The following is a 15,055-nucleotide window of genomic DNA, read 5'->3' as shown; positions in this document are numbered from 1 at the left end:
CACTCCCCCAGTCTACCCCACTCTACTCTACAACACTCCACTCTACCCCACCCCACCCAACTCCATTCTACCCCACTCCAATCTACCACACTTGACTCAAATATAACCCACTCCACACCAATCTACCCCATTTCACACCAGTCCACCCCACCCACTCCAATCCACCCCGCTTCACCTCAGTCAACCCCATCGACTCCACTCAAATCTACCACATATACTCCACTCCATCCAAACTAACCCTACCTACCCCGCTCCACCCCACTCTGCCCCACTCCAAGCTGCCCCACTCCAATCATCACTCTTCAATCTAACCCTTCTTCAATATCCCACTCAAATCTACACCACTGCAATCTACCCCACTCCATTCCATCCTACTCTAAGCCATACTTTTCTAATCCACCCAATCTACTCTACTCCATTCCAGTCTACCCTACTCTATTTCAATCTACCGTAATTGAATCCACCCAATCTGCCGCACTCCACTCCATCTTCATCTACCCCACTACACTCCAATCTACCCTACTTCACTCTTCCCATCATTCTCACTCCACTCCTATCTCAACTCCACTCCAATCTCTCCAACTCAACTGCACCCCACTACACTCCATTCCACCCTACTCCAATTTGCCCCACTCCAATCTACCCCAATCTCCCTCACTCAGCTCTATTTTACCCGGTCAACCGCACTCCACACTACCACATGCCACTCACATCTACCCCACTCTTGTCCAGTCTAACCCACTCCACCACAATCCCACCACTACACCCCAAACTACCCTATTCCAATCTGCCCCATGCAATCCACCTCACTCCAGTCTACCCCACCCTAACCCATTCTACCCAACTCCAGTCTACTCTACCCCACTCCACTCTTCACCAATTTACTCCAGTCTACCCTACCATAATCCACCCAATCTATCCCACTCCAATCTACTCATCTCCACTCCAATCTACCCCAATCCACTGCACTCTGCTCTTCCCCTTCAAATCTACCTCAATATATCCCATTCCCCTCCAATCTACCCACTCAACCCCAAGTCAATATACCCCACTCCAATCTACTCCACTCTATCCCGACTGAACTCCAATACACCCCACTCCAATCTATCCCTCTAATCTACCCACTCTATTCCAATCTGCTACAATTCAATCCAACCCACTCCAATCTACCTCACCCACCTCACCCTAATCTACCTCACACCAACCCAATCTACCCCACTCCCCTTCTCCACTCTAATCTACCCCACTTCAAACTACCCCACTCCATTCCATTCTACCCTACTATAATCCACCCAATCTACCCTACTCCAACCTACCCCAATCCACTGCACTTTTCCCCAGTCTACCCCACTCCAATCTACCTCAATATATCCCTCACCACTCTACCCCACTTCTCTCCAATCTACCCACTCTACCCCAATTCAATCTACCCCACTCCAGTTTTCCCCACTCAATCTACCTCTCTCTACCACACTGAACTCCAATCGACCCCACTCCAATCTATCACTCTAATTTACCCATTCCACCCCAATATACTTCACTCCAATCTACCCCACACCACGTCACCCTAATATACCCCACGGCACTCCAATCTACCCCACTCTCCTACTCCACTCCAATCTACCTCCACTCCATTCTACCCTACTATAATCCACCCAGTCTACCCTACTACAATCTACACCACTCTGCATCACTCCAATCAGGTCTACCCGACTCCACTCTTTCCCAATCCACCCACTCCACTCCAATCTACCCCAATATATCACTCTACCCGATCTACACCACTCCATTCTACCCTACCCGAATCTACTCCAATCCAATCTATCCCAATTTACCTCACTCCAATCTATCTCGCTAATCTTCCTAACTCCCCCCACTCCACTCCACTCCAATCCACTCCACACGACACCAATCTACTACAATCCACCCCACTCCATTCTACTGTATTGGCCATCAGCCACACTGGTGTACAACGTGGCTAAAACCCATTGTCGAAGCCAATAACTCTTGCAAGGGTGAAACCTATTGGCTTTGCCAATGCTTGTTTCATTTTAGTATGATCCAGAACTTAGAACGATGGTGATTGCTCCTCCGTTTCTCATGACTGCACATTTTATTTCAATGAACAGGCCTCTTCGGTTTTTTACTGCTTCTCCTTTGCTGACTCCTTTCTGTCACTGCCCCATCGCATGACCACACACCTCTACTCTGATGCAGCCCCAACAGCCTTCTGCCTCTGAAAACTTAATCTGTTAACTCACTCAACTGTCATGCTGATCTGTATATTGTTTGTTCTTAGTTGTGGAAGACATCAACAAGCGCAGAGAGCCGATCCCCAGCTTGGAAGCCATTTACCTGATTAGTCCCACTGAGAAGGTAGGACCTGTTGCTGTAATATGACCGTCAAGGGCAAGAGTTTCAAAATTATCATATGTCTTACTGAAGATGGAAAAGTAGTTCAAATTTTGTGGCTCTACTTATTATTTGTTAGGTTATTGATACCTAAGGACCTCTCCACATCATTTCCTTTCATTCTAGTACTCTGAAGCTAGAGCTATTAGCCGAGGTTATGTAGAACCTACATCAGGAACAGTGTCTTTTTGGATCCATAACACAACAAAGTATGATGCTTTCACCTTCTTGGGCCAAATGATCATCCTAAAACTTGCCCTTCCAAGTACCTGTACATTTTGCAGACTGAACATTATCAAATTGGACTTTTTCCCTTGAGTAGTTGTTAGTCCTCTAATCAGAGGGTAAAATGCATGAAAGAACCCTGTTCTCAAGACTCAGGAATGCCTCTGTCCCCTCTTTGTGTGGTTTGGCTCATTTCTTTGTGCCTGTCTCCCAAGCAGCAGAGATTTGGACAAATTTACTCTTACACCACCTGTACCATAAAATGCCACGCTCGCTGCTGTGGTAAGAGACTACCATAAAAGATGGTCCCGCAGTTGCCGCTAAATTCCAAGAGGGGATGATGGCCATTAGCTTATGGATGGCGGACAACAGTTTAAAATTGAACTCGGATAAGACCGAGGTGCTGACCTTTGGCAGGCTCTCTCCTGAGTGGTCTTCGACCTGGTGGCCCATCGATATGGGTCCCCCCCCCACTCCAGTAACCAAGGTCAGGAATCTCGGCATCATGTTCGATAATAAACTGTCTTTTAAGCATCATGTTAACTCTGTGGCGGCATCCTCCTTCTATATGCTGAGAAAAATCAAGAAGCTATTGCCATATCTTCCCTCAACCGCAGGAAAAACCTTAATTACCACCCTGGTTTTTTCAAAAATGGACTATGGCAATGGCCTTTTTCTCAATGCTCAGGAGCAGGTGCTAACCAAGCTGCAATCAGTACAGAATGCGGCAGCCAGGTTGCTGCTCGACATTCCATTTCGTCACCCAACCTCCATGGCCATACACCATCTGCACTGGCTGAGAGTAAAGAGTCGGATAAAGTTTAAGGCTCTATGCATTGCCTATAAAGCCATTCATGACTCAGGACCTAAGTTCCTGAAGGACGCTTTCCAAATCTATGTTCCCAACAGAACTCTACGATCAGCCTTCACGCATTTGCTTCCGGTGCCACGCACCAGAACTTCTACATGGGGAGACAGACGCTTTTTGGAAGCAACTCCCAGGCTGTGGAATTCCCTCCCATTGGCCATAAAAACCTCCCCCACCCTCATGATGTTCCGTAAGCTCCTGAAGACTTGGCTATTCAACCAGTAATCTCCTCAGTTGTCTTTTGTTATTGGGAAGTCCTGCATGCGCCTAGACACCCCAGGGTATTCGTGCGCAATAAAAATCTCATAAACATAAACATAAACAAATGTGAATATTATGGTTAAAAAAATATATATATTATATATTTCTACAACTCCTGTTCCCAGTAATAAAACAGGCTCCAGCACGCTCAACCTCACAAGACGTTTTTTGTTTATTGTGGGAAGTTCTACATATAATATATATAAATAATTTATACTTAACATGTGCACAGGACACTGCATAGTTTTCATATCCATTATTTGATTAGATGCTGATGGATCTCTGTTTATCTAACACAATATGTAAATATAATCTTAACAATTGTATCTATAAGTGATTCACTAGTGAAATATTGAGGAAAATAATAAGTGTGTGTGCATATATGTGTGTGTGTGTGTGTGTATATGTATATGTATATATATATATATATATGTGTATATGTATATGTATATATATATATATATATATATATATATAATTTTAAACATTGGTGTGTCGGCGTCCGAACTCTAGCGGCATCTGAGGAAGGCTATTTACAGCCGAAATGCATTATGCCCAGCAAGAGGTCCAATAAAGTGCTTTCAAGATGAATTTCCCCGTGGGCTTCTTCCCTTTTGTTTCAGGAGGGGTTTTGGATATATATATAAATAAATTGGCTTTTACATGCAGCAATTCCATCTGAAAGTCTGAATTCCTAACACGTCTATCTATACTTGCACATATGGAAATTTATACAATACAATTTCATATCTCTTTATTATTTTCCCTTATACACGTATACCCTTTCTATGTAATCATGTGTCCACATATTTTATTACTTAACTCCTACTGTAGAAAGAAAAAAATAATCAAAACCCTCAACTCATTCGAATGCATTACTCTTTCTGATCCTATACCTCTCTCAATAGATCCTCTACCTCCACTCTGACTCAATCCAAAGCATATTCTACTACCATGAACTCCCTAAGGTCCTTTCTTGACTCTTAATTTATCTATCCTCCTTGACTCACCCCAAATCTGACTACTACTATGATCTCCCATATAACCCTTTCTAGACTTCCCTCCTCTATCCCTCCGTGACTCACCCCAAACCTCATTTTAGTACTATCTTCAAAAAACCACTTCCCTAGACTGTCCCCTCCTGTATCCCTCATTCGACTCATCCCAAATCTCATTTTGCTACTATGATCTCCCTAATAACACTTTCTATACTCTACCCTACTCCTCCTTGACTCATCCCAAAGCTCATCTAACTAAATATGATCTTCCAAATAACTATATCTAAGCTCTTCCCTCCTCTATCCCATTAAAGCAAACTAACAGACTCACATGTGCACTGGTCAGATAAACTTACATTGCCCTATACTAATCCACCACCAATCCTTTGGGTTCCGGAGTAGCGTGCTACTCACCAAAAAGCGCTTCAGCGCCTCGTCAAGGGTAGTATATGAGCTGTATTAATACAATTACGCTTACACAAAGCAATACACAAAACTAAAGCTCATCAAAGTAACAACCAGACTGTTTCTGGTCAGTTTAATCAGGAAGAACCTTCTTGGGCGGCTGCAGGTACCTGTATATAATTTCCATTCCAGGTCTCTGATTTAGCACCAATGTAGCTCAAAGAGGCAGTGGAGCATTCCATCAATGACCTTTGTTTTTATTATTGCTCCAGGATCATCCTATTCACTTGGCTAATAAATGGAACAGTGTAGTGTGACTCTGATCTGTGTTGTACATTAATCAATTACTGATCATTTGAATTGCTTTATATGTAGTTTTATAAAACAGTTTACATAAATGAAGACCTCTGTGGTACATAGTTTGATATGAACTGATAAATACTGGTATTGTTCCCTTGCAGTGTTGCAAAACTCTTCTGGCCTCCACCTTTGTCATTGCCACCTTTACTTTTCCTGTCTATATCAGCCATATATTTTGTTGCTGCTGATTTTGTTGTCACCATTTGGTGAGGAAGACAATTCTATGCATTCACTGCCTTTGCTATTGGAGCATTCCATGTGTTCATCCTCACCCAACTTCCATCATGTAGTATCTCATTGATTTGAGTGACAGCCCTGTCTCCCTCTTCCCTACAAGACCATGACTGTTGGGTTCTTTGATCTATTGATGGGATTTCTAGTGTAGAACCTGCACCCACCCAGTAGTGGTCAGCCACATTTCATCTCTTGTTGATGACTTGCTGGCATGCTGAGTTCACTACAGCTGAAATATTTTCGAGTACGTTAGAATATTAAGCCCTTTGTTAAGCCCTTTAGCACAAAGAATTAGATTAGAGAAGCAACTGGCTAAAAGGAAGTAGCATATGTTCTCTCATAGCTCAGTCTTTCCTATTATATACATTAATTTGCAAACAGTGTTCTGATTAAAAGATTTGCTGGAATAAACTGGAATCGGTGTTACTGACTTGAAATTATTACTCCGTACATCTATTCAACTAACATTAAATCTATCACTATGACCATCCCCGGCAGGGTTGCTTGTCCCTTTCCCTGATCTGTTTAAGCTCCTCATGGGCCTCCTTGAGCAACACCAACTACAATTCCAGGTCCATCCTGTAAGCAGTACATTAATTACTGGCTGAAAAATGAATCCAGAACACGAGTCAACGTCACAAAGTGCATGGACAAATGATTGCATTGCAAATCTTCCATGTTTGGTGGCAGGCCCATTCCTTTTGTAGGACTTTCTAGCAAGGGCTCCCGATTTATACAGAGAAATCTTCTCAGAAGTGCTGCATTTTCTTTTACCTCTTAATACATCCTACTAATGCAGTTCTTTCTAAGTAACCACTTCATCAAGCTGATGAGAGAAATTGTAATAGTATCCTCTGAGAGGCTATACAAAGTTGAGAATCCCATTACTAGACATTGGAAATACAGTGTCTCAAAGGTTGCCTTAAAGGATATAATAGTGGCTGTGCATGGAAGCCAGCTTCACATTCAAAGTTCTCTTCAGAATGTATAAACGCTATTGGAACATGATTCATTGTGAGCCATCAAGACTTTTTTGCTGCCAATACATTCTTAATCAAGCTCTTTTCAAGAACTTAGACTGGGGCAGATCTCTTGGAACACAAGCCCTAATATTGTGCAACACTGTCATTTCAACTCAAAGTGGAAATTAGCAATCTACTTCCAGAAGACTTAAGATTTCAAGGACATCTTCGGCTGAGGACCTGCATCACAGCAATTGAGGTACGTGAGATAGAATTGTTGTCTCACATGCCTGCTAAATACTCATTGTTAACATTTGCAACGTAGAACAATGGCCTATTTTGTCATGCAGCTTAGATCCTCCCTCATTCCTTTTAACCCCAAATATACCAACCCCATCCTTCAGAGCAGGAGGATTCACTTAACTTCTTGGCGACTCCAAGCCTCTTTATCTGCCCTAGATGATAAAAAAGAGTTCATTTTCTAAGGAGAGTGAAACAGAAATCCAGTATCAAATCATGACTGACTTGCTTTTGGCCCAGACCTTGCAGACCATTTCCCTCGACATCCCATCTTGTTAATTCCATTTTCCAAATCACAGAGTGTTACACCACCAGCAATTTATCTTCTGAACCGTACTAATCATATAAACCAATTTTAGAAATCCGTACTTTACTCTGTGCTGTGGGATCTTGGCAGCCCGCCATTCGATATGACATAGCTAAGCCGGGCATACTCGTACTGACCTTGGTTCCTGTCGAGCTGTACTGACTGTGTGAATAGCATTTTGACCTTTGTGTGACGTCTGAGTGGGTCAGGTGGTTATCTGACATAATAAGTCAGGCTCTGACCCTCAGCAGTAACCAACTACAGTTATGTGTTATAAAGCCTTGCTTTTTTCTTTTGAGTTCTGTTCTAGGAATTATGCTGCTTCTGATTATGATGTTGGATGTTTGGCCTTAGCTCTCGAGCAATGATGGTTTAGTCATCACCACTAGCCCAAGTTTATAGATCATTTTGGGAATCATTCATTATGTTGAATGTAAACGCTGTAATAGTTGGAGTAGGGTACCAGATTTCTTTATCCTAGACAATTTCACATATCGGAGACAAGGGAGTGGGGTTACTCAGATATTTTCTCTCACAGCATACAGAACTCCATCACAACCCCTAGATTAGACCGAACCAATTGGCATTGCTCCTTACAACTGGAAGGTCCCCTTTGACACACATCGACCACTTGCTCATTCAGTAGTACCTGCTTGACACCAACCAAACATAAAGCGTCATTGCTGTAGGGCGCTGGCTCATTATATAGTGGAACAAAATAAGGTACACCCTGCAGAGTCCAGGCAACCTTTATTGGTTTACAGAGGCAAAAATGATAACACTAAATGTGGTCTTTTGTTTTAGTGTAGGTGAGCAGTTAGGCTTAGCAGAGGGTAGTGCTAAGCTTTTGTTGTACTCACAGAGGCAATAAATGAGACACACGCTCCAGAATAAATTCGAGACCAATTTAGAAAAATAAGTCGCGTTTTGATATACATTTTAATATCAAGAACTTTATCAAGTAAGTACTTTTTTAAATATGAGTTTTTACAGGTTAAGTAAATAGTTCACTTAAATGTGTCTTTACGCAGCAGTGCTTTCCTATGGGAGAAATGCATATATTGCATACAGGTATTTGCTGTCTGTTTCCAGGGGGACTCCTTCGGGACTTAAGGTTGTAGGGGGCCATGGTCCAAAGTACCACCAGCAGTCACCTGTTAGCCTGCCTAGGGGCGTTCAGGTGCAGAAGTGCTGGTTGGGTTGGTAACTGTGTGTGATGCCGGTGGAAAGGGAGGCATCTAGAAAGAGGCTGCAGAGGGGGACTTAAGAACAAGTCCCGGAGTTCCCTCCTCGGGGCTCTGGTCACAAGGGTCCTGGGGATAAGGGGTACAGCCGGTTCATCAGTACCTGGGCTGGGGAGCTCAGCCCAGAGTGGACAGGTCGGCTGGATTCTGTGCGTCCTAGGGTCTTACGGTTGTAGGTCTCGCCGATTGAGGGTGCAGAAATCATGACAGCTGGACCACTCGAAGTGGGTCACTGTGGTGCTGACATCCCTCAATGGCTGCTTGGCCTTGGTGTAGTGGGAGCCCAGATTGGACTCTCACAGGCTCGGTTTGCTACAAGGGGTCCGGGTATTGGTCCTGTGCGGCTCCGGTCAGTCCTGGTGTCCTCTCAATCTGGCATTCAGGAGCACAGGTACCTCTTCCTGGAGAGCTGCTCCGTCTGGCTCGCCAGGGAGCGGCAACTCTGTGTACCGAATTTTGCATCTTTTGTGCCTTCGGACTACACGGGAGTTGGTTCTCTACTCCAAGGGAGATTCCTGGCAATTTGCAGAGGGCTGGCAGTCTCATGAGGTTCTTGGAAGATGTTCAGTTGCAGGCGAAGCCGCTGGTCATGATTGTCGAGACTGCTACAGGCAGGGTTAGGCGCCAAATGTCAACAGCAAGTCTTCAGTTCTCGCAGCTCTTTTTTGTCCTCTTCTGTGTCCATTGAATCTAATTCCTGGCATCAGGGGCAATTTAGGGGTGTTGCAAGGATCGACAGGTAGTAGCCAATGTGCTTCTTACCTTTAGGGTGCCTTCACCCTCTATATGACCACTTCCAGTGGGAAGGGGGCCTAACCCTGACCCAGTAAGCATAATTCCGCCAAAATCAAGATGGTGGAATTCTAAATTTTGTGTTCACATCAGGCAGCCTTCCTTGGGGGTGGAACTAGCCTCATGGAGGAATGTTAAATGGACTCAGTGAAGGGGGTGGCATTTCCATTGTCTGGGGAAGCCATGAGTCGCATATCAAAGGTGGTGGAGGCCTTTGAAGCCTCCTGCCTTAAGATGCTGATCAATTAGCCATCGTGCTTGGAGGAGGTGATAACACCTCTGGCCAGAACTGGCATTGTTTCTGCCCTCGGAGAGCGCAGGCTCTCACCTGCAGGGATTCAGAAACCTGTCTGTGGTGGCAGGATGGTCTACACCAGTCATCCAGCACACTAGTAGTTGGTTGGTTTTCAGGGGGTACCTCTAAGTTGCCCTCTGATGCATGTATTAGTAAATCCATCATTGGAAACAGTGTGAGTTTATTAATACAAGATGTTTGATACCAAACATCTCTAGTTTCAGCGAAGCCGTCATGTACCTGGGGAACTTGTAAATACCAGTGTCCAATACATCTTCTCAAATCGGCTTCCCTGTTCACTTGTCCTCCCCATATAGTATAGTGCACCCTGCCTTAGGGCAGAGAGGCCTGCTGGCTGTAGGGGTGACTTACCTATACTGCATACAATGTCTGTAAGCATGGCACATGGGGTATGTGCCATATCTTCACTTTTCTATTCACAATGGCACACAGCCTGTAATGGCAGTTTGCATGATGGTGCCGAGGGATCTCTTAGAGGGGCATAATACAAGCTGCAGCCCTTAGGGGTCTCTTTAGTACCCTATGCCCTAGCTACCAGGGGTACCATTTACTAGGGACTTGCAGGGGGAGCTAAAGGTGTTGCCAATTGGGGGAATAATTGTACAGTTTTAGGGAAAGAGATGTGGCACTGAGGACCTGGATAGCAGGAACCCAGTGAAGTTCTGTCCAAATTGCATCAGATAAAGGCAAAAAGCTGGGGTGACCATGTCAAAAGGGGGCACTTTTGTACAATTGCCCCTTGTGAGTTTACTAAGGAAAGGCATACACATACACCATACATGGGTAGACAAAGGGGGCAGGTATATATTCATGAAAATCAAATTTGTAACTCATACCTAATAATCAGATCTATGTATTCTCCAGTTGCATTAGTTATTCCTTTGGTTACTTTAAAGTTCTGATTGGGGACGATTGGAATGTCACACCAGATACACTCAGACAGATCAGATAAACCAGGCATGAATCATAACCTAGAAAGAGGCTTTTTCAGAGAGTGTATTACAGGCCATGCCCTGGTAGAACCATGGCCACTGTTGTACCCAAGAGATATATTTACCATGTGTGTTCACGGTACACAGACTTGAATAGATTACTTTCTCACAACACCTTATCTTCTATGATGTACAATATGCGTTCGTAACTTCCAGGGGGGGTTGTCTAACCGTGACTTGGTGGAACTCAAATATGCTTTTAATCTGTTCGTGCCATCCCAGGGCGCATGAATGTGTTGCCATTACAGATAAGGAGAGGCTATGCACAAATGTTCACAGGTTCTTGGTGGAAAATGAGGGTTCAGTACCAATCTTCCCTTATGCTATGGGGGAGCTGGGAAAGCATGTATTCGAGTCAAACTGATGAGAGGCAGGGCAGTGTTTGGATAGACAACAAGTTTACCTTGTTGGTACAAGTGCAAAGATTAGCTGCCTTCTGTTTTAGTATTCTGAGACTACTCAGGAAAATCTTACAGTTCTTACCTCCAACCTCTCATAGACTTGTGGTGCAGACATTAGTCGTGTCTCGTTTAGACTATGGCAACTCTCTTTATCCTGGAATCCCTCAATTTGTCGTGAGAAGACTTCAAGTGTTACAAAATGCAGCGGTGCACACTTTATTAAAGATCCCTAAATATAGTTGATTGACAGCGGCATTGGCCTCTTTACAATGGCTTCCTGTCAAACAAAGGATACAGTTTAAGGCCCTCTGTTTAGTCCACACTGTTGTGTACAGAAGGGGCCCCCATATTGTTACCACACTTGATACGACCTTAAACCCTAGGAGGACCTTACGATCTACTACCTCTTGTCAACTCACAGTTCCCAAAAAGTTAAGATGCGGGGGACGATCATTTGCCTGCCTTGCTCCCAAGCAGTGGAACTCTCTGCCCATTAAGATCCTCAGGAGAGAGGATGAATTAAGCTTTCGGAAGCAAATAAAAACTGTTTATCTGATTGCTGTGTGAAATATGGTCTTCATTTTCCACTTAGCGCTGGGAGGCTCATTCTGGTTAGCCATACGTTTTAGAAATGCCGAGAATGGTATAGCCAAAAAGGAAGGGGAATCCAAACGCAAGTCTACAGAAGCATCTATTAGACACCTCACAGATCAATTCACCCGAACGCCCAATCTAATAACCCTTAGAGACCTGGTTAAAGTGAAATGTGAGCTGAATGATCTGTACAGAGTGCAAGCAGGGAAAGTGTTGTTTAGGATTCACCAGCGGAATTATGAGAGTGAAGAGAAAGCAGGCTGATTCCTAGCTGCCCACTTACACAAGTAGAAGTGAAAGGAACATTCATGGTTAAACTACTGAAGGACCCGGGTGATATACTTAAAGAGTTCCGGATTTTTATACATGGTTATATACCTCAGAGGATGATGATGATAGGGAGGTTGAAGAAGACTTCCTGGACAGACGTACGATGCCTATACTAACACACATTCAATCTGATTCCCTAAACGTCGCCATAACAGAAAATGACATAGCAAGGCAATTGATGATATGACATTGGGGAAGTCACCTGGGTAGGATGGCGATTTGGTGGAATTTTATCAAATCACTAAATTCCTGGTTGTACCATTGCTGGGTAAGGTTTTTCTTGAGGGGTTAAACATGAGTAGACTGCCCTCGAAATTCTAGAAAGCCAAGATTGCGTTAATTCCCAAGCCGGATAGAGACTCCCTCGAATGCGCAACTATGTAAATCGATTTAAATACTTTGTCATTCTTGTAAACAGGCTTGGTGAATATGTAAGAGATAGCATCTCTCCCCTCATTGAAAGGACACAAGTTGACTTCATAAGATGGATGCATCTGAACCTGTCACTAGAGGGAGAAGTGCAAATAAATCAAAATGAATCCGGCCCTCAGGGTTTAATTATATCTTGGGGATGCTGCCTTTGCCAGTTCCCCCACACATGCTACAAGTTTTAGACAAGGACATCTGTGCATTCATATCGAGAAGGGGAAAACCCAGGCTGAAAAGTTCTAAACTATACCCTGCCACGGAAAAGGGCAGGTTATGTTTACCACACATGGACTGCTAATGGACTTTTCACAAGTTGGCCCATTTGGTACATGATAAAAATGCATAGGGAAGCAGCAACTTGGGCCAAATTAGACATGCATGTTCTAAGGACTGGGGGGAGGGGAGGCTAGGCTGTCAACCTATTACTCACTGCCAATGATGGGTGAGCATAGGATCAACCCAGTCCTACAATCATCGCATGAAGCCTGATAGAGAGCACACAAACTGACCAAATTTACAGCATTTTTACATTCTAAAGCGCCACTCTGGCATAACATGACCCTCAGAATGGGATGTGGAGGGCAAAAATAAGTTGGAATATGTGGAAAAGTCACAAAATGTGCTCCATAGAAGACTTGCTCACCCAGGGTTCAATAAAAACATTTGTAGATCTTCAGCATGAATTTCAGCTCCCCATCGCACAAGTTTGGATATATACCCAACTCATGCGTGTCCTGAGAGACAAACTGGGACAGGACCTTCTGGGGACACTATCCCCGATCCACAAATACATATACACATGGAAAGAATTTCAGGGCACGACCCCAAACATATACTCACTTCTAATAAACTATGCCTTTTCCTAAGATACATCACCAACACTACGTAAATGGTGGGAATCACGCCTTCAAAATTTGAAGACGATGAATGGCAGGTCCTTATAGGGGGACTAGATAAAAAGCTTGAGACTGGCTCGGTTGAAGCAAAGTTATTTTAAAATTCTTCATGGGTGGCACTGGTCTTTGGTTTGAATGTTTAAAGCTAAACTAAGTACTGACTCGCGATGCTGAAGTTGTGGACTGGAAATTTGGGATATAGTACACATTTTATGGGAATGCCTGGGTATGTCAATATTTATTGGACACAGATTTGGGACCCATTGTCTGGGGAATTAGGTTTGGTAACCAACTTAATGGCTAGGCTAGTGACCCATCATGATACTTCAGATCTGCCATCTTTCCAGTCCCATGCGAAAAAATGGTTATCAGCAGCCTTAGCACCTGCTAAAATAGCTATATAACGATATTGGAGGACAAACACAATCTCGACATACAGGAAATGGCTAGAAGATGTGTATGAAATAGCACAATATGAAAAGTTGATTTATAAAATTGAGAGACCCCACAACCCCCTTTTGAGGCAGTGTGGGGAAGATTTCTGAACGTGTAATAAGGCAATGTCAGAATATGTCCTGGAGGGTCGTACAGTGCTTGACTCTGGTTTTCTCTTTTCCTTTCCCATCCCTTTTTTGCAGTAGAGAAACAAATCCTTTGGAGGCGCAAATATGTGTGAGGGCAGAGGGCAGACAAATTAATTTTTTTCTTGTTCTATGGGGCATGTAACTGCTAGTTGGGAGATGAGAAATTCAGTTTTGTTGGTGTCCCTCAAAGCAATTGTTGAGGGCATGCGATGGACCATTTTACTTGACTACGTAAAAATCATCTGTATTAGTGAATTAATTCTCCCTGTTTGTCTAGGGTGACATACTGAGGGCTATGCTAGTAGGGGTAAGGGTTTCAGTGGTCCTGATTGTTCTTGGGATACCTCTGACACGTTCTGGCACATGAAATCTTGGCTGGATTTTGACACCAGCCTGAGGTCTTTGTTGTCATGGACTGTGGATATGGCAACCTTTGATGAGGCTATGTATTCTCGCTGTTTAAAATCAATAAAGAATTGACAATCAAAATGAACGTGTACTTCTGCCCTGGTAGATTGTTATAGGTAGGAAAATGTTCTAAAATCGCTTGAAGGTGACCAATTTAATCCTTTTTACGTCTCGCCTGGCGTTGGAGCGAGCATGCGCTCCTCGCCTGCGAGAGCTATAGTAAACACTAGAAAGAAGAGGACTTAAATCCACGCCCCTGTGTCCGAATCATTTATGATTCGCTCGCGTCCTGATTTATGTTTTAATTCTGGCTTTCAATTGGCTTTAAGTCATTTTTGTTACTGCCCTTGCAGTTTTGTAATGCCGCCCATCGCGACAAGCGCATATGTTTTCACTCAGCCCAGTGTTTTTCACACTGTCTGCACGGGCTAGTTGGCTCTCTTATTGGTTGGCAACCACCAAATAAGCTTTGTGATTGGTGGACCTTGTCAACCAATCAGAGAGCCTACTGGCGTGTGCAGGCAGCGTGATCAAGACAGGCTGTAGACTCGCTGTCTCATGGGCAGCAACGGCGATGATGTGCGTGTAGATATGAAGGTAACAGTCATGCTGCCTCCCGCCTCTGGTTGGTTTGTCTCTCCGTGAGTGCAAAATATATTTAAAGAAGCGATCGTAGTTGTGTTACACGCTGACAGTGTAATGTTTGAGCCGTGTGCGCTCAGGATGCGAGCTCAGCT

General features: G+C 43.9%; 1 protein-coding gene across 1 annotated transcript in view; it reads left to right on the top strand.

Annotated features, from left to right (window-relative positions):
- The window catches only part of STXBP2 (syntaxin binding protein 2), a 290,447-nt gene that overhangs the window by 71,763 nt on the left and 203,629 nt on the right, over positions 1 to 15,055 (top strand). Inside the window, exon 4 of the mRNA XM_085654395.1 lies at positions 2,300 to 2,376. Coding sequence (XP_085510521.1) covers positions 2,300 to 2,376 — 77 coding nt within the window. The remainder of the gene's footprint in view (positions 1 to 2,299; positions 2,377 to 15,055) is intronic.

Source organism: Triturus cristatus, chromosome 4_1, assembly GCF_964204655.1.
Source record: "Triturus cristatus chromosome 4_1, aTriCri1.1, whole genome shotgun sequence".
Taxonomy (NCBI): Eukaryota; Metazoa; Chordata; class Amphibia; order Caudata; family Salamandridae; genus Triturus; species Triturus cristatus.
Note: the sequence above shows the minus strand (reverse complement) of the source record. Positions and strands in the feature narration are given on the sequence as shown.